Source organism: Lutjanus erythropterus, chromosome 10 (assembly GCF_056507025.1).
Source record: "Lutjanus erythropterus isolate fLutEry1 chromosome 10, fLutEry1.hap2, whole genome shotgun sequence".
Classification (NCBI taxonomy): Eukaryota; Metazoa; Chordata; class Actinopteri; order Lutjaniformes; family Lutjanidae; genus Lutjanus; species Lutjanus erythropterus.
Window position 1 is genome coordinate 39104740 of NC_139326.1, and position 24734 is coordinate 39129473.

Genomic DNA, 24734 nt, shown 5'->3' on the forward strand with positions numbered 1-24734 from the left:
ATAAACTGTATCTTTATATTTGATCTTTTTCATTTTAAAGCATTACAGCATTACGAGGAACCGGTCTTTCCTCCACTCAGTACATCTTCAGACTCGCTGAGGAGATGGGGAGAGACGGGGGATGTAGCAGCACTGGATGACAAGTGGCAGTGAATGGTCTGCACTGTATCTTGTGTTGCTGTCCTCTAGTTGCCTTGTAAACATCCTGCTCCCCAGAGAGCTCCGTCTGATAGCATCTGAAAGTCTGCCTGCTGTTTACAGGTGAGTGGATCCGGTGTGACGGGGAGGGCGAGATTCATGCAACTAAACTAACTAGGCCTGACAAGCACTCAAAAGGCTGGTGAAGCCAACAGTGGCTTCTTCTATGGGGACCAGGACACACTGAGACACAAGGTACTACGATATGTACTATAGTCATGTGCACTCAGTACAGTGGCTTACAAGATTCAAGTCCACCTCCAGTCATGTTTTAAACAGTATAAAATGCTCTGCAAAAAGAAATAAATTGTGTCTGATGGACTTTTTCTTTTTTGCAAAATAAGTCTAAATACTTTGTTTAAATGGCTTATATAGCTCTACACCTTGTCTTCATTTAGTATTCAAGGGGCCATGAATATTCAAATAGTCCCTGCCCTCTTCACACCCCCAAAACCCTACCCCTACCCCTCAGTGGGTGCATCTGGATTGTCCTATGTTTTGCTAGATAATCATGGTAACTAGTTACATCCAGCTTCTCCTGTGGGCGGGGCATCACCGCTAATGATATGTACAGCACCACCCTCTCGACTAATGAGATTAGGTTTATCCTTAGGTTTATGATGTCATATACACAGTCCCACATATTTTTTTTTTCTTTTGAGACTGTCCTTGCTCACTGCAATTTCAAAGTAATAAATTCTCAGACATGGTGCTTACTAGGAATTAATATTTTTCCTGAAAATTAGACTTTTTATATCCTGAGAAAAGAAGCAAATTTTCCCAGGAATCCCAGAAAATAAACTTTTGTTTAAAGGTATAACTTCAGTTAAGTCCTGGTCATTTCAAGGAACACTAAATGCAACACATACATGTGTTCCTAACCTGACCTTTTTTGTGTATTATTTTTTATCATTATTAAGGCAAAACAACACAATTTATGTCCATCAACATTAGAATATAAACTTTGCATCCAGATTATATTTTATACGAACATTATATCTGCTGCTCGACTACGACTGTCAGAATTATGAAATGCCAAGTTTATTGTCTGTGATTTGTCTTCTGAGAATAACAACCTAATGACAGTAATATTTTACAAAACTTCATTATATAAACTAATGAAATTCATTAAAGCAAGTCATTTGCTGCTTTCTAAGCCATTCTATTAAACAAAGTATTCTACGGCTGCTCTGTTGGTGCGAGCCGAGGCTGCGAGTGTGAACTACCTGCAACAGATGAATTCAGTGAGCCAACTGTATTAACTACAGTACTTGCACAATCACAAGAGGTCAGTCTGCAACAGAATGAAGTGGATAGGCCAAAAGATGTTACCATACTACCTACAATAGAGGCACAATCCCATGAGGTCAGACTCAGAGCATGCATGTGCTTTTTAATCATAGCGCTTTGTGTTAATTAATAGGCTGTGTTGTGTTTTTAGCATGCACACACATATCTGCTGCATGTTTTAGGACAGTAAACTGTCGGCCTACATTTTTCTGAATATATTTTACTATATTCTGTGTTTAAAAAAGATTTTTTTTTACCGTTAACTGTCATTGTATTTCCCAGGAAACGGGAAATGGTGTTGATTAGATTTCCCAGGAATCCCGTTTCCCTCGTGCTTACTCGTGCTTATTTCACGTCTGATATGTCTTGTAACACATGACAAACACCACATGGACATGTTAACAAGGTTAAAAATGTGATTTTCACTGGGGGGAGTCCTAAATACGTTATAAAACCGAACATTTTATTTAAAGAAAAAGGCATACGACTGTCATAAGTCTTTTTGCATGTTTACAACTTCTCATTAAATGAAATTTGGTCAATTATGGAATTTTAATGCAAAGTTGACATTGAGATGTCTTTGTCATGACAACTTGACATTGTGAAACTTAAAGAAACTGTTTAGCTTTATGTTTGAACATTGCATTAGATTGTTGGCTTTGACACTGGCAGAGATTATAATAAGTGAATCGTGGATATATGTCGTGGCCTCAAGTTTTATTACACTGTCACATGCTTTTGTAACAGTGTCATGAATAATTTCCTGTACTTCAACTAAAGTGGTACCATTTGGACTTATAAAATAAAGATGTCAGTATTGTTATGAGGACAGTTAGACAACAGAGTACAGAACCAAGGATTTAACTTTCAGGGTTAGCTGATGGACAGATGTGGTTAGCTAGTTTAATTGCTAAAAAGAAGAAAAAAAAGAAAAACTGCTGTTCTTATCTGTAGCTGGTGCTAGCTAATAAGCTCAATTAGCTGTTGAGCTAGCTGCCAAATTAGCTGACTCAGCCCTGGGTTGCAGGAGCCAAACCCAGCTAGACAACCACATCACTGCTGTATTACCTGTGAAACCACAGTCAGCCTTGCTGCTAGTATGGGTAGAATGTGTTAAAAGGGACTAATATGATTTCAACATTTTTTAATTACTCATTGAACTAACATGTTGTGAAAACTCCTTCCACACAGTCAGCAAACAACAATGCTGAGAAAAAACAAGCAAAAAAGAACCTTGTTTCAAGTCATATAATAATAAGCTAATAAGTTAGTAATTAAAAATAAGTAAATATTTCAAACAGAACTAAACTGAATGCTACCAATACTAATGTTACTGAAGACACAGGTGAAAACGATGACATTACTGAAGCTTAAACTGCCACTGCAGCAGTTACAACAGTTAACTCTAAGGGTAGCATTATCAGCAGAATCACCCCAGAGCTAGTAACCCTAGACAGAGTAGCAGTGGGGCTCTGGGAAGCAACAAGCCACTACTTCTGAGCCCGTTCAGTCGAAAACTACATTTCCTGGAATATTCAGCACAGACAGTTTTGAAAGATTGTTTTATAAAATGCAAACATTTCAATTTTTCAAAAGCATCCTCTTTGGAACAAAGAGACTGAATTCTTTGCTTCATCTGCAACAAAGCAGGGTCAGTTGTGTTAGTGCATGACCACAGTGACAGTTTCTCTGCAAAGGGAAGATTTTGCTACTGGAAAAAAAGCAACAGAAAAGTTTGATCAATGCAAGTTTCAGACCTGTAGTGTGAGTATATGCTATGGCAACTCCAATCAGTGCCAAGCTCTCAGAGTTAGCAGCCCAGGATCAATATATTGCCAGGACAGTATTGGAACCTTTATACAGATCTATTAAGTTCCTGAGCAGACAAGGGATGCCAGTCAGAGGATGCAGCCATTGCGATGGCATCCTTTGGCAGCTCATGTTGGAGAGAACACACTCATTAGCTAAAGCTAGAGTGTGCCACACACCATGAGACTGTCTCTGACATCCAGCTATGCTCTTTCTTTGGACTCAAAGCAATTGAAATGGCAGACATTATTACATGTGAGCAATTCTCATTCTGTTTGTGGATTCACAAATACATGTGGCTCATCAGCAGAAACACTGCTGTCATGCATGAAGGACATTTGTCTCCATTTAAATGTACCTCCTGTTTTGACGTTGCATTAAACATGACTAGACATTTGAATGGTGTCCAAGTGAAACTAAAAGCAGAGTGTCCAGGGTTCCTTTACATTCACACATTGGACCTTTTTCTGCAAGAAGTATGGAGGGAAGTGAGACTTATTGCAGACACAATCAATTTTGTTAACAGAGTTTCTGTTGTCATCACAGAATCATCCAAACTTGGCTCAGGAGAGGTTGTGTGCAACTTGTTGAGGCCACGCCAAACTGGATGGTGCATCCCTGGAGACCTTGAAAACATTGGAGCCAGATAGGAAGATGAGACATGAGATAAGGGCCAAGATTGTAGAAGCAAGTCAAACAAGCGAGGACATATTTTGGCCTGGTGTGCAGTGTGGCTCTTTTCGGGCCTGTTTGAGGTAGTGGCCTGAAGGTTTTGCGCTCTCTGGAGTGCGTCCAAGTCCTTCAGCAATGGATGCAAGCACTAAGGGGAAAGGATCCAGTAAGGCAGCTTGTGGACAAAGCACGCAACAATCTTGAGATTCCCCCTCCCTCCAGGATGAGCAGAATACCAGCTTGTCTCCACAGCACCACAGAATGCTCAGTTCTGCCTGATTTGATTGGACCCCACAATACAAATAAGGTGGGCGAGGCTGGCAGATTTTAAACATCTTGCATCCCTGATCAGATCTGCAGAAGAAGAGCTGTAGGTTTTTTTTGTAGGTAGCTTGAGATCACAGGAAGATCATGAATGTTGTTGCTCTGCACACATTCTATTTCCACTTGGCTGAGATCTGATCACAATGCAGCCAGACCACCTACAGATACAGATCCAGTAACGTTCAGATAGCAATGTGTTTACAGCTGCATTAAAGAATATATTCACAAATCTGTCTTAATGCAATATTTACATGCCCACATGCACCTTGAAAATGTAATTATTCCTCTTGTCTGTGAACAGATGCAGTAAATGATGGGGACAAAATCCACGGTCCCTGAGTTGTGGGAAACAAAATACATTCTCAACTTTATCTGGAGACTTTAGCAGTCTGAATTAGACATGTCAAGTGGGTATCCTTCAAAGTTAAAGTTGATTTAATATAAAGAGAATTTCACAATAAAAAGACTATAACTTTGGAAGGCACTCACTTGATTTGAAATGCAGACTTCTGAATCCTTGTATCAGCTTCGGTTGAATTTCTCCATTAAATAAGGACTGTGGATTTTGCCCCCATCACTTACAATGAAATTGCATTAGAAAGAGATTTTTTCATGGCCAGTATGAGGGAAAGGAACAGTTGAAACAACCAGTAACTCTTTCAATTTACAATGAAAAGAAAATTGTGTGCGATGCTAAATCAAAACTGCAGTGCAGCCATAAAAATGACGTAGTTTGTCCAAGCACCAGCCAGCAGGGGAGGGAATCTGTATGTTGGCCACATCATAACAATGTTTGATGGAGAGAGATTTACAGCTTTGACTTTTATATACCACAATGGTAGAGTGAGGCACAAGGCCCTAACAAAGATTTGTGTCAAAACTGCTCATCTAGATCAGACTATTTTCAGTGTATGTGTAGGTTCTTAATGACTAAATCTAAGTTGGTTGTTGGTTATTTTCCAATGCATGATCATATCTAAATGATAGAATAGATGGACTGCCAATGACTTCCAAAATAACATATATGAACAGTAGAGAGGGCCAGCAGTACATTTTATAAACATGTGGTTATTGTTGTGAAATGGTCACAGGTTTGGTTAGGGTTGGACACTAAAATTACTTGACTAAATTTGGGAAAATATCATGGTTTGGGTTAAAATAAGTACATTACGTTATGTTAGTCACATGACGTTGAATATGATTACTTCTTTCCCTGCCAATGACAAGATATCTCGTCAATTGTGGTTTTCACTGCCAGTCGGTAGGGGACACTGTGACAGATCATCTGACAAAATTTTGTCACTCGAAGAAATGAAAAAAGAATGAATGACGCTAGAAAAAAATATTTTTTGTTTCTGAAACTAGAAGACCTGTTCTTTCTTGTGATATTTCTATCTTAACATATTCATAGAACTGAATATTCTGTGTTCATTGAAAAATCTGTGAATTTTGTCAAAAATGTCAAAGCGCTGGCTGGCAACTTTAAAAAAACATGCTGGGGGAAAGACTTAATATGAAACAGTAGCAGTTTGGTTAGTTTTAGGCAACAAAACTATTTGGTTAGGTTGAGAAAAATATTGTGGTTTGGGTTAAAATAAGTACACTGCATTATGTCACATGGCCTATGTAAGTCAACTACATAATGTAATTTCAGTAACTTAAATTCTAAAAGTAAAAGTTGACTTTTGGTTTTATACAAGAAAAAAAAGTGCTTGTTTGACCTGTCCATCCACCCCAGCCCCTCCATTCTTCTTTCTTGCCTTTTATTCCCTCTAAACTCAATCCCCTACTTGTGGGCCGTTGGTTGAGTAGTGCTGAGTAGTCTCATGGTACACATACAACTGCTATTAATAATGTCACACTAACGCAACATAACTTTGGAAAGCTAAGATTCTTCAGTATTCCATTTCAAGGTCAGCAGCAGGTACAATCAACACCACCAGCATACACCTACAAAATTCAGCCGGGTCAATTTTGAAGCCCCCTTTTGACTCCACTGATCACTAAAACACTGACAAAAATGGTTTTGTTACATTAGCAAAGGTCCAGTAGACCCAGTCCAGTAAAATACTTAGTACGAACACACTATTTCATTGATAAATACCTGAAAACTGCTGTTCCATCATTTCAAATTAGCCAGTCTTTCACATATTATCTATCCTAAATGAAGTTAGCATTTGGATATTAGCGATATTGGTATCAAAATGGTGGCTGCAGATGATTCAACACCAAATCTGCTCTTTTTTACACATGGAGCTATGACAAAGCATAAACCGGTGAGAGCGTCTGTCAGAAACCACAGTTTATGGTTTAGAGGTCTTGGGGGTCTCCTAATGTGAAACTGACAGTCTGAGCTTTGTCCTCCATCCCCATCAGAGAGTCACAGCTTTGGCAGAGACAGACGTGAGCCCGTCCGGCCGTGATGGATGGCCGCTCTGATGAAGAGGACACAGCCGGGTCCCACAGCGGCAGGAAATGAGACAGCCGTCACTCCTCCCTTGAAAATTCAATCAGAGAATCCACCAATCATATTCAGCCAAAACTGTAACCTCGGCCTGCACGGTCAGAACACATTACCAGTCTGTCAGTGATCCAGAAGACAGGAAAAAGAGCTGTCTAATGATAGATGAAGGAGGGGCCGTAACCCCCCAACCCTCACTCCCCATATGGACTAATTCTGGATTAACACCTCGGTTTAATGGGGAGTATTCATCATGTGAATGACGACAGCAGCTGATACTGACAGAGAAAAGGTCTTAAATCTTCACTGAGACGATGTTGGAAAGGAAGATGTTAATGGCGAGTATTAGGGAGTGAACCAGAATCAACATCACCAGTGGGACCATCAACTCAATATGCAAAGATAAAATAAGGACCTCACTGTAGACCTCCCAGAAGCCACTGCATCTCTCTAAGCCTATGCTGTTTTTGTGTCCCACAAGTGTCCAAGCAGTGTGCCTATCTCTCTCTCTTTTCTCTCTCTAGTTTCTCCTCCTTGTCTTCTCTTTTCATTCAGGCTTTTCTCTGCTGGACCATCAGCCGTCGTGGCACCTCTCCTTCTCCTGGTTGTCCATGCCTCATTCCAGATGTTCTTCATCCTGTCACAGATCAAGTCTCTCCTCTTGTCTGCCTTTTTCCTCAGGTTGCACCACAACTAACAGACTGTGAAAGACTACTGGGGCTTTTCCACTGGCACTTTTTGATTGTGCTGAATCAAATTGTGCCATGCTGATTTGCATTTCTGTTACCACTTTTATTGCACCGAGCCTTGCCTGAGATGGACCTTCTCTGGAGTGGGGCAAAAACAAGCCTGATCCGCTTCCAAGCAGGCTGCGGGGACCACAGACAGCGGCCAACCAGTGACGACTCGCTCTTCTCTCCCTCGAACAAGCGAGTGTTGTGATACTCAGCTCATGTGTGTGCAGAAGAGCTCTCTTTATGTTCAACTCTTGGCTCTTTTGTGGCTTCTAACTGAATCTCTGTGCTTTGAAATGTAGATTCTCCTGCGTTTCTATTTTTACTCTCAGGTATTTTACTTTTTTTTAGTTTCATATTCACTTTCAGCTGTGTCAGAGTTGTGTTAAGTTACTGCTTATGAAACCCTGAATAAAAACATTTCCTGATTGTGCTGCTTCATAATGTTTGAATACCACAACCACAGGGAACTTGTGAAGACTGTAAGGAAACAGCTTGTTTATCCCAGAGAATTATAAGAACAGTTTATCCACCGCTATACAGCTGCTTGACTCAAGCCTTCTTGAGCTCGTCTTCAATTAAAGACACATCTTCAACTGTTGTAATGGAAATGCAAACCCTTGCCGTAGTGGGCTGACGAGCCAAGTGAAACCAAACTAAGCCGGTCTAGCTCATGTGTATGGAAAGGGTCATGGGTCTTCTGCTAGAAGTGGACAGTCAAGTATGAATGTAGTGTTTTGGAGGCATGCTCTATGCTAACAACAAGTAACTGGCCACGCCCCTCCAGTTTCATTCAGTTCACCTGGGCAAGAGCAGACTGGGGTGGTTAAGAACGTTTGATACATCTGGAGTTAATTTCTTTTTTTTCTCTCTTAACAGATAATGAAGCCCATTTTCACCATGAAATATTACACAATGATTTTTCAAACAGAATATCAATAAATGGAGAGGCAAATAATTCATAAATAAATGAATAACTGAATAAAATGTTGCTGGCTTAAGTGTTTGATATCACTTCAGATTGTGGTTTAGAGGAAAGAAAGTCTAATTGCTCTAAAAAAAAAATAAGTTTTCCTCTTTCTTTCTTTCTTTCTTTCTTTCTTTCTTTCTTTCTTTCTTTCTTTCTTTCTTTTTCTCATGTCTTATGCAGGAGGATACTGAGATGCCAGTTTGAGGGAAACGAGGAAGCATTCTTGACACCTGGGTCACATCTTAAAGATTCCAGTCCTGCTTCATTTGAGGACATCTCTCATTAGTGGCAAATGCATTTTAATACTAGATCCCAGGCTTTGGGGAAAAGGGCACCAGTACTAGTAAAAATACATTATGATGCCATTAAAGAATGCATACAGCACACTGACTGAATATTGTCGAGAAAGTCTGAAAAGTCCTGTGCCTGGTTGCATAAACCAGCTTCAGTTTTAAAACTTTGTCCTTTAAGCTAAATATTTCCCTCAGTGTTGAGACAGCAGTTACAGTACATGTGTATTCCAGTTAGCACATTTACATCATTTCACATTTCACTCACATCTTTCTTTAATTTTGCCAGACAGTTCTTAGCTAGCTGAGCTAACATACTTTTTATTTAGCCTGTGTTAGCCGGCTTCTCCAAAATTACCTGAATTAATTTTAATTTAATTTAAATAAGAAATACAAAAATATTACTGCGACAGCAAGACAGGAATCAATAAAAGCTAATGTCAATGTATGAACGTCTCAGAGTGTCCAGTGGGCTTTCTGTGTCCTGAAAACTCATGTCTTGGTATCTCCTCCTCCTCTTCAATCACCACAAATTCACTCATTCCACAAATAATTTCACTTACAAGGTACAATTATGGGTCCCTTAAAATCCTCTGAGGAAAATGTTTGCTAAGGTACGTCTAGCAGCACATAAGGGAACACTTAAGTAGCAAAGGGCAAACACTTAAAGATTAAAGGGGTTTCCCTTACAACATCCTGAGGATGATTTTATGCAACTAATTTCAGTAAGTGGTTTTATGCAACCAGGCACTTGCCATAAAAAGTGGTGTTTTATATTTTGAACATAGATAAAAAAATGTAATCTTTAGATGTTTAATCTGCTTTCACTGTTGCTCTAAAGGGTAAAAAGAAGTTCATTTGTAGCCCTGTCCTGCTGTCAGTGTTCCTGTGTCCAATAGTTGTGTAACTGCTACAGCGGGGAAACAATTATTTGACATCTAAGAAGCATCAGCATCCTCTTTCCACCACGCCTTTTCTTGCTCTCAGCAACCAAACTACTATTGATCGCTTTCTACCTTCCTCCTCTCTAACTCTGTGTTTCTGTTTCCCCCTTTAGCCCTACTGGGAGAAACTCACGCTGCTAAAAACACACATTCTTCTTCCACTACAGCTGTTTAATAATTGAACCTGTTGCGTAATTGTTTCCTTGGCATGACATGATCCTGACTGCATGCAAATGGCACAGAGCTGTGATGTGTTTCATGCTAGCAGCGAGGCTGCGGTGCTGGTGCCGTGGTCCTAATGGGAGCTGTGGCTGTGTGAGTCATCCTCCGCAGGCTCTTATGCTTGCCTCTAATCATCCCCCCGAGGAAAGGTGGGAGGGGGAGGAGCAGTCAGGAGGAAAAGCACAGTGTCTCAGCAACCACGCACAGGACAGACCTCTATATTCACACTACTTTAGTATACTTTCCACAGACTGGTTTTTAACCAGTACACTAAATATGATCAGAATTTTACAGAAAGTTACAGTCACTATAAATTAAGGAACTTCTACTGTAACAGTTCTCTGTCACTTTGTGCTGAATGATGCATCCTTACCAACTGTTTCACTAAGATGACTAATCTACAGAGATATCAGCCATAGAGATGTCTGCCTTCTCTCCAGTACAATGGGACTAAATGGCACTAAAAAATACAGTGTCTCTTTCCAAAAATCATGGCCCAATGATTCTTAAGTAGTTTCCGGTAGATTCTACTTCAAACAGACAGTAGTTCTCACATGACACTATTAGTTATTTTGTTGGTTTGTTGTATGGCAACCTTTTGCTGTTACAGTCTTATTGCACTTCTTTCTGTGGTTTATTCTACATCTGATCTTTTGTAACTAAACCACTTCAAAGTCACACCCCTTTCTGGAACAAACTCCTCCACTGTGAGCTGGGAGCAATGCTACAGCACTTAGCTTTCAGCCACACTTGTTTTTGGTGTGTGTAACAGTCTGACGTCATCAGTCAAGAAGTCATAGTATTGCCATTATCACAAGATCATCATCAATTAATTGAAAAACAGACTAATTCTTTTATTCAAAGTACTATCAGTTTGATCATTAAAATATTCGAAATATGATTTTTTTTCTGTGCCACTTGCTGGTATATTCAGGATTTTTGACATACAGTTGAGGACAAAATTATTAGCCCTCTTATGAAATTTAAAGTTTTTTTCCAAAATTTTCCCAACTGCTTTTTTAACAGAGCAAGGAATTTTCAACATAGTATTTCTAAACATACTAGTTGTCTTTAGAAGGCATAAATTATTTCTATTTGCACACAGTAACAGAATTATTTCAGAAAAAAATAAAGTTGCCAGGGTCAATATAATTACCCCTCTTAAGAACTGACCTTTTTATTGAGCCATAGCACAAATCACTGTTGTGTAATGATGTGCTTTAACTTTGTAATGCTCAATGCTTGTAAAATCAAGCTAAAACTGAGGGTTATTGTCCAATTTATAAAAACTTCATAAGAGTTTGAGCTGTCACTCGAGAAAACATCATGACAAAAACAAAAGAAATCAGTTTAGACTTGAGAAAAAGAATGGTTGATGCTCACAAAGCAGGAGCAGGATATACAAAGATATTACAGTGTTTCCAAGTGTCAGGAACTGGAGTGAGAAGTATCATGAAGAAATTCAAAGAGAGCCACACAGTACAGAACAAGCCTGGCAGAAGGAGGAAGTGAAACATTTTAAAGACTCTGGAAAGAAAATTAGCGAGAGATGTGTGTAAAGACCCCAGAACAACTGCCAAGACACTAGTGAATGACTTAGCCAAGTTGGGAATTGTAGTCTCAAAGAAGACAGTCACTAGAGCCCTGCACAGGAATGAACTGTGAGGTTGAAGAAAAACTCCACTTCTGCAGAAGAGACACCTTTGAGCCAGACTGAAGTATGCTAAGGACAACCTGGAGAAAAATGATGCATACTGGAAGCGTGTCCTTTGGTCAGATAAAACCAGAGCTCTTTGGCCATAGAGACGTTGCTTATGTTTAGAGAAAGAAGGGAGAGGCGTATAACCCAAAGAACACCGTCCCCACAGTGAAACATGGTGGTTGGAGTATTACGCTGTGGGGATGCTTCAGTGTGTCTGGAACTGGGAATCTCGTCAAGGTGGAAGGAATCATGAAGAAAGAAGGATATGTGAAGATTTTGATAGAAAACCTCAAGCAGTCAGCAATAAAACTGGGTCTGGGTCGTCGCTTTGTCTTCCAACACGACAACGACCCAAAACATACAGAGCTCCTGGTGAAGAACTTCCTCCAGAAGACCAAAGTGAACGTTACTGACTGACCTGCACAAAACCCTAACTCGAATCCCATTGAAAATCTGTGGGGTGAACTGAAGACCAAGGTCCATGCCAGAAGACCATCAAATCTGGAAATTTGTCAAGGAAGAACGGGCTGGGATTCCTCAGGAGACGTGTCTGAGACTTGTTGAAAACTACAACAAACGACTGCAGCCTGTTATTCAGCAAAAAGGATACACAACTGACTATTAGCATCAGGGGGGCTAATAATTTTGACCCTGGTACTTTTTGTTTTTTGTGAAATAATTTTGTTTCTATGTGCAAAGTAAAATAATGTAAGCATCCAAAATAAAACTAGGATGTTTGGAAAAGCCGTGTTAAAAATTCCTTGCTCTGTTTAACAGCATTTGGGAAATACTTAAAAAATAAACAAATACGTTTTCATAGGGGGGCTAATAATTTCTTATTTGTCTGTAGTCCCACTGTCATCATTCACCAATTATCTTTACATAACAAGGTACACAACAATTCACCACTTTTCATGTAGATATCCAGTCAGTGTTGATGGTAAATGTAGTCTATTGACAGTGATGTAATAAGTGTTAAGGAAGAACTACAGACTATTTCAGGTTGGATTTCTGTTCTCTGTGTTGTCACTGGGCATGCTAGATGATTATTTTTGTCACCTTATGCAGCTATGTTTTGGCAAACAAACTAATAGCTATAGGCTAAATTCATGAACCATAGTAACTGGGGCATCAGAATCTCACAATGCATCCTGGTACATGTAGGAAATGCCAGCATGGCTCTGCAGGCAGGACAGCTCAGCTTTCTTCAGCACTGTGTTTCTGCGTTTGTTGGCGGCAGTTAACTTCATGATGTTTGAAGAAGTCTGACTCACTGGATGTGGAATCTGTGGATAAGCCTGCAATTTGTCAGCTATTTCAAGTGACATTCTCTTTCTCTTCTGCTAACTGTGTGCTACTGCTTTCAAAATCCCCATCACGAAGGAAACAACAACAACAACAACATACAAACTAACAACCTACACAATAAAAATGGTAAGCTATCCTAACCTTGGATAAGAATGTAAAGAAGCTAGCAGCTGTTCCCCTAAAATTTGCATGCATTTAGCCATTTTAATGCCAGGGGTCTCTTCCTCACATGCAAATGTTTCTCCCTGACTCTATTTAACAGGAGCACCGTCACTGCATCCCAAGCTTTGTGCTGCCCAATATGACTGTGACTGGTTTAAGGAGATACAAACAAGCCAGAGCATTATTTCCCCCCCACAGCAGAATGGTAATGTGTGGAGCCAAACCTTTCTCCAGCACAGTGCTGAGGAGACAGACCCAGCCATGTGAGACTAACAGAAACATGTTGATTTAAGAGTTGTTATTTCTGTGAGTTAAATGCTTCACATTTTCTCATTCGACCATTCACACAAGCACGCCAAGATACCACGCAAGGTATAGTCTGACCACTCGGAGCAATTTGGGGTTCGGTTTCTTGCTCAAGGACACTTCTACATGTGGACAGGACTCAGGAGGAGCTGGGAATCAAACCGCCAGCCCTGTGAGCTGTGTGGTAATGTTGGGTATTGCCTGGGTTTTATTAGGTACCAGTGCTAAAACAATATTTTTAAAACAGGGAGCAGCCGACAACCCGTATGATAGCTTTCTAGCTCTGATTGGTCAAGTGTCTCTGCAACCAGGGGAACAGTCATGGGTGAGCACCAAACACCACACTCTTTTAATTGGTGACAAATATGAGACATGGGTGGTGATTCAGAGATTGTGAAACCAAGCTGCGCATATATACCTCTGTGTGTAAGACACTGAAGTTACAGGTTCCTCCCTCTATAACTCAACAATAGAGTAAAGGTCATCCGTCTGGTACCCCAGCCCCTGACTGACATGCTGCTTTAGAAACAGGATCCAGATGTGTTTTCTGTAAGTGGACTCACGTTGTAGAGGATGTCCACCCATCCCTCCATGGTGATGCACTGGAAAACGGTGAGAACAGCGAAGAGGATGTTGTCAAAGTTCGTGATGCCGAAGCTGGGTCCAATCCAGTACTCTTTACAGGCCGTGCCGTTGGCGCAGGTCCTCGCCGGCGGCTCCAGGCCACAGGGGAATTCTGCTGCCTGCTCGCCTGCAGCCACAAACACACACATTCACATGCCTGGAAAAATACACAAACATGCTGACGTATTTATAGAGAAGGCTGGGGATGTATTATGTAAAAGTATCTCTCATGCTAAGACACAGACATGCTATCTTATGTATAATGTATGGCTTCAACTACAATGATATACAGCATGGCAGTGTTTAAACATTTGACCTCATTTCCTGTTTTTATCCACAGTAACTTATGATTATTATGTGATTATAAAGGATTCAGAGCTTAACTTCCATAAAATCTGTCCACAATCTTTATGTGAATGGCATCCTTCAGTTGTAGCTTGGGTGCGGTCTAAACCAGATCAGTCTAACAGGCCAAATAGACTGTCACTACTTCTTTTTAATGCATTTTTGCACATCTGCTCTTACTTATTTATTTGAAGAACTCTTTGTGTTTTAATGCAACTTCAATTTTGTGTGAGTTTCTCATGGATGTATGTTGTGAGAATTTTCTCTCACTTGTGACAGACAATTAAGTTTTCTTTATAATTGAGTTGAATTGACATACAGGCTCCCTTTAGACTCTAGATTCTCAAATTGTGGTACGAATACCACTGGTGGTATGTGTGCTCCCTCTAGTGGTATATGAAGGAATGTCAGGAATATTTTTTAAAAATGAAATAAATTTGTTAAAAAAAAAACTACAATCAAAATGCTACAAAATTCAAATGGGAATACTGAAATATAATCTAAAATAAGTATTTTTGTTTTAAAATCAGCCTGCTATGTCGTCACAATCATGCACAGAGTGTGCACATATGTCATCCATGAACGCCCTGAAGTTAAATTTGTAGAAAGCAGTTGCAGTGGCCCGTCTATCCACCAGGAGGAGCAGTGAGTGTGGAAGCTGAAGCAGTTTACTGCGCCAGAATTCAACTGTTGTTACTGTGCTGTATCGTAGACATATTTGATGAGGGAGCAGAGTATAATGATTATCAGGCTACCATATCATAAGTTTATAAATATTATCCTGAAGCTTTTTATTATTCAAAAGAATTGCATGAGGATTAAAGTAATATGGCTGGGAACTGAATGATGTACAGTAAGAAAATTGCGTTTGCAGCAGTAGTCTGAGTGGCTGACTTTATCTAAATTCAAATGAAAAGAAACTTTATCTGCAGTGGTACCGAGACGAATTATAATGTATATAGTTATTGTGGCTATATAAATGTAATTTATGATGCTGTTAGATGACTGTTAGACCTCCTGCCAGGTGTGTGCCTCCATTTACATTATGTGCAAAAGCCAAGAGCAAATTCTTTTAATCTTAGTGAAAATGTTGTTTCTTAAAGATTAAACACCAGCAAATATGGTCCGAAGCAGAATAATTATTTTGATAAAAAATCTTGTGAATTTTGGAAATGATTACATAGATCTTTTTTTTTATTTTGACTTTTGGACTGTACAATGGTTGACTTCACATCACTGATCTGTCGCTGTCTGTCTGAACAGCCTCATGGAAGTGATTATTTACAATTCTTTATATAATAAACTAACAAAATTCATGAAAGCGAGTCAGTCAGCGTTTTCAAAGTCATCATATTAAGCTGAAACAGATTTATTCTGTTCGTGTCTACAGGATGCTGCTGGACTCCAGCAGAAGACTGGCACTGTGTGCCCTGCAGTTAAAAAAGTTAAAAAGCAAAGCTATAAAGCTGTACATTTCAAAATAACAATGTAAGACTTTGAAATTGGATTGGTGTATGGGAAATTCAAATACAGATTTCCCATCTAACAGCAGCACTCAAAATGTGTGATGCACCTGAGAAATATCACTGAAAACAAAAGAAGCCAGCCAAAGATGATTTAGTGTGGAAAACAAAGGTTTGTTTGTTTGTTCATGCTGGTCTGTGATTCACTCACTCTTAACTTTGCATTTCAGGATAAGATACCAATTTTTGTCTGGATTATTTTTTAAAATACATGAAAATGAAATGACTTTTACAGCTTTCTAATGAAGAATACAAATACAAAACCAATTCCAGCTTCCACCCTTCAGAAACCTCAACAAGTTCCTAGACATGGCGTGTTTTTGACAGCTGGAGCAGAAATGGATCAGGATTTATGTCACTATACAAACCATGGTCCTCAGCCATGACACCTGGATGATTAAGACTCTATGAACTTGTGCCTCAATTAACACCAACAACTTGTTTATCCCCTATTCTCCTCTTGCTTACCTGTGTCTATCCTGAAGCAGGTGCGATGGAACTTGCCCATGTAGAAGTCGAGGCCGATGATGGCGAACATGAGGATGGCAAAGAAGAGCAGCAGGCCGATCTGCAGCAGAGGTACCATGGCTTTCATAATGGACTTCAAGACCACCTGAAGACCTGACGCAGACCAGACAAACGTGTGTGTGAAAACACAGAGGACTATTTCATTTTTTTCTGCTGTCTGTGTATTGTCTTTCAACATTTCTTTACACACAATGCATTCTGGTACTAGGCACCGTGGGGCAGACTGTTTTCTATCTTAGAATCAATATTTTCCTCCAGCACAGGCTGATCACTGGCAGTGATGACAGTGTAAGGTCATTTCTTATTTTATAATTCTATATCCAATTAATTATCAACGTTATTCTACTGTTTAGTTACAAACTACTTTAATCTGCTCACCTTCTTTCTGAACAAAGTCACACACTTACAACTCTGTTACAGTTTGCCCTGCCTCTTTCTGTTCCTCTCTTCCTGTATGTGTTGCTCTGTTGACTTTCTTCATAGCTGGATGTTTTATAAAGGTGCCCAAAAAACACAACTTATGTTTTTTTATTCGCAATTCCATCATCCATACATTAAACAAGAGATTCTGTCTGTGTTTCTCTGCAGAGCATGTGTGATGATCAGTAACTGTCAGACCCTTCTCACAGAATGAACAGGTGAGGAAAGGTGTGGGGAGAATGTTCACTTATCAATGTCGTCATTCTGTCAAACCAATAATAATAATACCAAAATAGATCTGAAATATACTTGGGCGCCTGCCCAAATTTAGTCTTTGCGTGGGAAACACTGTGGAGTGTGAGACATCGCGCTGCTCACAGACATGTCCGCTGTCATGTGTTTGTGAGAATGAGAGAAAAAAGAGGGTCTGGTCTAGAAGGCATTCCTTGCAAAAGAGCGTGCAAGAGTGATTATTCTAACAGAAACAACAAGCACAAATCTTGTGAAAATTTTGCAAATCAGGGGTTCCCCTCTAGACACAACCAAGACAGAGGTGGATGCAGCTCCAAAGATAGAAAATCAATATGTGACGGCTGATGTTAATATTGCGGCAGGCTGCTGCGAATAAACGAGAAATGTATGGGGAATGTACGGGAAACAGGAGCTGTTTCTGGACGAACATCCATCTGTTCTCCCAGTATTTCTGCAGTGTGGTTTTGGCCTCTGAACAGACACAACGATCAAACCTGTGAACCTCACTGTGATGACAAACCAAGATGTTGTTTGACAAGAATTAACTCCAGCACATAACCCCTCTAAAACCAGAAATAGATGCTTTCATTTTTCTGCTTATGTGCTGATTAAACAAATGAGATACAACGTGTTAATTAGACACTTTCCAGTTTTTATGCTAAGCCAGGCTAACTACGTTCTGATTACAAGGTGATGCAAAGTAAAAATATCAATCTCTACCATCATCGGTAAGATATGCCTTTATTTTGAATTTCCACTGACATGTCTGTGTCACAAATGTCTGGAAGAGCTCAGTCATAAAATTGTCATGTCACAACTTAGTTGTCTTTTATGAGTTGACATAAATGTAACTGACTGTGTTAAATGGCCATATGATATCCTCTGATATCAGTCGCCTACCCCTGAATTGAATGAAATTGAAATCGCATTGTGGCAGAATTTGTGACATCAGCAAATATTGTAAAATTGTCCAAAGAACCAATATAATATTGTATCATGATGAAACTTGTGGTTTACACCCCTAATCCTGACTCTAACTCAGTTTCTTTGATGGTTCTGTATTATCATCAGAGCTAGTAGTTACACTAATTGTGATAAAAATGTGTTCAAATGTGAAGTGAACTTACTTGGAATGCCAGAGACCAGTTTGAGTGGCCGCAGTACTCTCACCGCCCTCAGTGTTCTCAGATCAAAATCAGCCCCCACAGTGGCCAGGATCCTGTACACACAACAACAACACAGCCTCATTATTACAGGTGCTTTTATAGGTGCTACATCATGTTGACTGATGCTTTATATGACACAGATGTCATTTGTCACAGTCCACACACAAGGCATTTACACACTTCTATTTTAATCAATACGGCTGTCTAAACGGGCTATGTGATGGTATTTTTAAACTTCAAGTCGATGCTGACAAAATGTGGGTGAACTACACTCAATACTGTTCCTGAACACATCCTGCGTAGACACAGATGGCGTGCTGCTGCAGCTCTGCTTACATGCTGCTTTCACTACACAGCCTGTGCACAGCAACATTAAAAGGTTTAAAAGCTTCTACAAATATCTACAAATATCACTGAGAACATAATTATTGAAAAAGAACTTCAAAAAACATCCAGATTGAACAGTAATGAAGTATATCTGCATTATAGTAAGTACATTGCCACAGGTGGTGAGGTGTGAACTGGAACTGTGTTTGATGATGCAGCATGTTGATGAACGCCCACACACAAATTATTAACTGAAATCCTGAAGCTTTTCAAAAACTTTAGCCATTTTAACATTAAGTAAAAAAAAAAACCATAAAGCACACTTTCAACTTCAACAACTTCATTTCCGTTGGCAAACATTTAAGTGCACAATACATCAGTGTAAACATCATGGAAACAGATAGTTACCATCATGAACTAAATAAAATTAATTTTCAGTTTCTGCATATAGTCAAAACTTATATGCAAAGCTTTGAAACAAAGTATTAGAAAAGAGACAGCACCTCTTGGAGACAAAAACGAACAAAAAGTCTCTGTAAATCTGCATTCTGTTTGTAGATGATGATTTTGGCGGACAAAATTATAACGGGATGCACTGATCATTAGGGAACACAACAAGTCAATCATGAGTGTCACTCAGCCTGTAAAGACAGTCAGAAAATGTTCTTTGTGGCTCTGAAGGACTTTTGTTAAATCTGAGGAAATAACACTTGATGATGTTACAGTGATGTCATCAGGTGTATTTCAGGATAGGACTAAATTTTTTTAACAGAGAGCCGGTGTTACCAAATGCGGGGACAGAGGTGGGAAGACACGATGTGTACCAGACTAGTGATTCTCAAAGCAGGGTCTGTGGCACTCTGCCAGGGGTCCATGAAAAGTTTTCAGATTCATTCATTTAGATTGTCATGACATTATTTTCTACTCTAATGAAAATATAACTATGGCTCTTAGAATCAACAGTGCAGTTAGTCAGAGACTGGCAGTCAGGAAGATGGACTGAGTTTTAAAGTGCCCAGCATCAGCAACAAATGAAGTAAATGAACAACAATAAACAAAAGTAAGGAAATACAATGACAAGCATCTCCAGCGTTGCTTTACTGAACTGAACGGGTCTCATATGCCTGCAGTGTCTTGTCATTGAGGTGATGAAGTCTGCTGAATTGTGTTTTATTTAGAACGTAGGAACTAAGAGTGAAACACTTTCTCTTGATGTGTGTGCCTGTTAGCTCTTTTCTCTGGATCTGGCTTTGATATATTTGCTATTTAGGCTCAGTGATACTTGCAGCTAACTGATGTCAGCTGCAATGTTTTATGGGTATTCTGTCTTCAGATGGTGCACATATTTTAATACATGCCTAATATCTTTCTAATACATTCCTGTGGGGTTGTTCTTTCTCATAACTAAGACTATGTTATAAAAAGTGTAAAAACTGCACTAAAAAAACTTAAAATCATTCCATGGGACACACATGAGGGTGTCTCCTGGTATATCTTGTAGGCTGAAAAGAATTGAGAATATCTGTATTATACAGAGGCAGTCCGATGAAAGAAGCCATCCAGTTGCATTATGGGAAGTGTAGGAGTGGTGTAGGAGAGCCCTTTGCTTTTGGGCTCTTTTGCTTTTGACCGTTCTTTTTTAAATCTGTCTCTTTTATGTCTTACAACTTTATGAAAATGCAATACTAGATCAAATGCTTAACATTAATATGTGTTAATAAGACTATATAAGTGTTAATAATAGCCCAATAAACTTGTTGTTTATTAGATAAGACATTTATAAGCACTTATAGGAATCTTGTTCACAGTTTATAGGCTGTTCAACAATGTTAATAAAAGCCCAATGAGTTTTGTGTAATTGTTTATGATAGCGCTACAAACATATTTATTGAGTTGAACTGAGTTATCAGTTTTCTTATACATTTGTTAGCAGTTAACAATGCCATTATTAACAGTAATTAAAGTATAAATTTTCCTCAATAAGCACTGTTCATGACTGATCAGGTACCCACAAAAATGCATACTTAACTTTTAGTAAGTGCATAGTCAGCTGCTAATAAATGCATAATAAAGCATGTAGAAATCTTAGTATAGCAACAACAAATGGGTACAAATAGGTAAGTTAGTTAAGCTCAATAAATATGTTTGTAATTCTATTATAAAGCTTTTAATATCATTCTTAAGCTGTTTATTAACAGTTAAGTGCTTATAAAATCTTATAATCTATTAATAAATTCCTATTTTATTTTTATTAACATATATTAACGGTTATAAGAATCTTATAAGGGCCTTATTACCTATTAGCTAACTGTTATTACAGGCACATATTACAAGAACTCAAGTATTACCACAGCTTAAGTTACAATTGGTTCTTATAGTATTACTAATCTATCACTAGTACAACTGTAGTTTGACTAAAGATAATTCTACGCTTATAGGAGAGGTTTTTTTTTTTACATGAAACACATTTAACACAATTTACTGTTTACTAATCATAATAAGATTATAAATAATGAATAATGTCATCAGAAGTAAAATGTTTGTTGTTAGGTTTACATATATCGTGGGATACTCTAAATATGAATACAGTCTGCTTTGACATGCTGTCATGTAATCCCATGTAAACAGAGCACTATGATCATATGACACAACATGTTGTGATGTATTCAGAGCATGCAGTGCTAATTCAGTCATGTCAGGGCCTCACTGGTACAGTCAATCCAATGCAGCGAGTGCATCAGTCAGGAGGAATGACATGTAGAATAGCAATGATCCCAGTGTGTTGGTATGCAGAGTGGTGTACAGCAGCGAGGAGCAGCAGTTCTAAATGTAAATGTTAATCATTCACAGCAGAAGTTCTTCATAAGCCTGACAGGACTCTTCCTGGCTGAGTTGCTACACAGCAATAACTCTTTCTGTCTGTTTCCCCCAGAGGGGTTCCTGCACACTCAAGACAATTCTGACCAAAATGCACCATTCCTCCCTCTCCATACCATCTGCCTGCACTTCACTCTTTACAGCAGTGACAGTGGGAAAAAGCAGAGGGGTTTTCTTTTACTAGCGTTCTCATTTCCTATAGGAGCAGGAATGTGTAAGGTAAAGCAGCCTGTGACATTGACATTTATTTATTCATTGGGCAGATGCTTTTGTCCAAAGTGACTTATAAAAGAGGTTCAATCCAAGCCACAGTAGATCAAGGAGAAGCCTTGAGAATAACACAGGCTGCAGGTGGGTACAGTAACTCATTCTACCACTGAGGGAGCACACAGGAGCAAACTTGTATACCTGAAAACGGGAGTTCAGGTAGGTGGCTGTGTGTGGTTGCTTTCTTGCTGAGAGTTAGATGAGAATATCCATACCACTCTCATGTCTGTGCAATAAATATGAAGAGCATCACGCACTGTGCACAGGGCCCCAAAGCCTCTCACAGCTCTATCTACTGCATTAATGAACACCACAGGGACGCCTCTGTCCTCCACTGACATCACTGTCTGTAGCAGGCTCAGTTTTAAAGCCAGAGTGAAGATACTGATATCATGTTTAGCTAGAAGGCCTAAGGCAGCTGTTGGTACCAACCACCATGCTGTCCTCTAAGGAAGTTGGCTTAATAATGTTCCAACGTTCAGCTAAATTTTGGCAATGGCAGTGTTTTCAAAGGGGTTCCTTGACATCTGACATGAACATAATGAAAATGAGATCTATGGGTGTAAGAGTTACCCGTTACACACCTGCACACTTTATGCTAATCCAATAAAGCTTTTTTAAAAAACATGCAGTATGAATTGAGTATTTCCACCTGTTCTATTTGAATATTCCTGGATAACAGTATTGGAATTGAATTATTGTGACCTCTACAGCTAGGGCTGTAACTAAGTTATTTTCATTCTCGATTAATCTGTCGATTATTTTCTTGATTAATTGATTAGTTATTTGGTCCAAATAATTACAGAAAGTGGTGACCTGATCAGTGTTTATTTTCAAAGGCCAGGATGATGTCCTCAAATGTCTTGTTTTGTCCACAGCCCAAAATATTTTGCTTATTGGCAGGGGGAAGTAAAGAAATCAGAAAATATTCACATTTAAAAAGCTGAAATCAGAGATTTTTTCTCAAACAAAAATGACCCAAACCCATCAATCAATTATCAAAATTGTTGGTATTTAATTTAATAATTGATTAATGAATTAATTGATTAATTGTTGCAGCTCTAATCACAGCCTCATGGAACCCCACAACTACAAACTAGAGTCTTGAGGCACTCAGAAGATTTACAGTTTTCCTCACAGAAAAGATGCAGTTCTTACAGAAATCTTCAAAGAAAAGTTTTTGATACCAAATCACAGAATGATTTTTTTTTTTTTCTGTGGCGTTCCTCAAGGCTTTTTGTGTCCTGTTTTTATTCATTCACGAGTGGTAAAAATTTGCACAAATCTGTGCAGTAAATGGTATTGACCCAAAAACTGCTGCAACAGAGAGATGATGGAGTGACCATCATATATTTAAAAGAAAAACAGACAAAAAAAGATGGAGAGAAAGCAGGAATGGAGGAGACAGACGAGGCACCAAAGAAGATGACACAGAAGAGGGAAGGGAGGGGTGATGAAGAAGAAAAAAAGTAAGAGAAAACAGGGGAGAAGACAGGGAGGATGGATATAGTGGGGAGTGGGTGGGTGGAGGAAATTAGTATGCGTACAAATGTTGCCAGTGTATGTAATACAGCTGAAATAATGTTTCTTCCAAAATGTATTTAGCAGTATAAAAAAATACCAATATAAAACATAGAAACACAAGAGATATGAATAAAGATATCAGGAGGGGGAAGAGAAAGAACATAAATAAGTCACAAAGAAACACTATGTACAATTACAATATACAGTATCAAAATACATGTTATATACAATGTCCAATATACAATAACTGGAATAGAGACTGTGCAAAATGTGAAAACGCATCTGCTTGTTTGCAAATAGCACCAAGTGAAGGACGTAATAACTCCATTGAAAGTAAAATAAGAAAGCCTTCTCTGTCTCACTGCTTAATCCAGACTTAACACCCTCCCTGCTGGATCACTGCTAATTGGAGAAGCAAGAGAGCCGGACTGAGCAGAGGGAATAGCCTGTGCACATGCAATATACATGCAGGTAATATCTGGCCGTGTGAAAAATAAATCACCCGCTACATCTGTGGAGCAAATGATCTCCCCAGACTGTCTTTCCCCTCCACAGCAGCCACGTGTTTATCTGCGCTTAAAAAAAAAAAAGCCCTTCAGCTACTGATGTGCCGGACAGACAGAAACAATGTGAAGACAAGAGTTTTGATCCAAAATGACAGAAAAGAAAGCCTCCTACTTGACAATGACTGGCAGCACTTTCACTGAATTTTCTCAAGCGTTACAAAAATATTAAAGAAATTATCTCCATTACCAGGATCACATTTTTTTAAACACTAAATTAACAAAGAGTGGAAGTAGACGTACTGCAGAGATATTAGCCTCATATCAATATTATCATCTCTCCTGACTGCATGTGAAGACAGACACTGATAGTATTATGATTACAACAGACAGCGAGGTAAATCCAGGTTTGTCTCAACTGACAGCAAGCAAGGAATGACATACATAATAATATTGCCAATTATCTTACATAATTCATTATACAAGCACAGATTATTTTACTACCCTCTGATGGGAGAGGAGAAGCAGGTAACACATTGCTGTTAACTGCTTGGTTCCACAGAGAATTGAACACACTTTAGATGTATAGGATGCAGAAAATACAGATTAGACTATAAAATAATTTGAAAACATGATTGACAGATAGCTGTAGACAGATTTATGAAAGATTACATGGATAGCATATGCCTTTATAAATTCATCAACAAAACTATTTATTAGCCTGGGGGCAGACTGATAATACATTCTGCTTGCATACACTTAGATGACATGAAAGAAATGTTTGAGTCAAACAAATTAGCTCCATTATCAATTAGTAAAAGCTGTTTGTTTACAGCTCCTGAAGAAGGCTGTGTGGGGAATACTGCTCATCTTCTTACTGAGATAATTCAGGAGCAGAGGGGACCACATGCAAAAAAATGAGACAAAAAAATCCTACACATGGAAATAAAGCAAACTGATCACCACTATTTGCTTGGCTAGTCAGA

General features: G+C 39.0%; 1 protein-coding gene across 1 annotated transcript in view; it reads right to left on the reverse strand.

Moving 5' to 3' along the window:
• Positions 1 to 16499, reverse strand: part of cacna1ba (calcium channel, voltage-dependent, N type, alpha 1B subunit, a) — a 162922-nt gene extending 146423 nt beyond the window's left edge. Inside the window, exons 1-2 of the mRNA XM_084729269.1 lie at positions 16353 to 16499; positions 13956 to 14143 (exon numbers count right to left, since the gene is read on the reverse strand). Coding sequence (XP_084585395.1) covers positions 13956 to 14143; positions 16353 to 16479 — 315 coding nt within the window. The 5' untranslated portion in view covers positions 16480 to 16499. The remainder of the gene's footprint in view (positions 1 to 13955; positions 14144 to 16352) is intronic.
• Positions 16500 to 24734: the final 8235 nt, after the last annotated feature.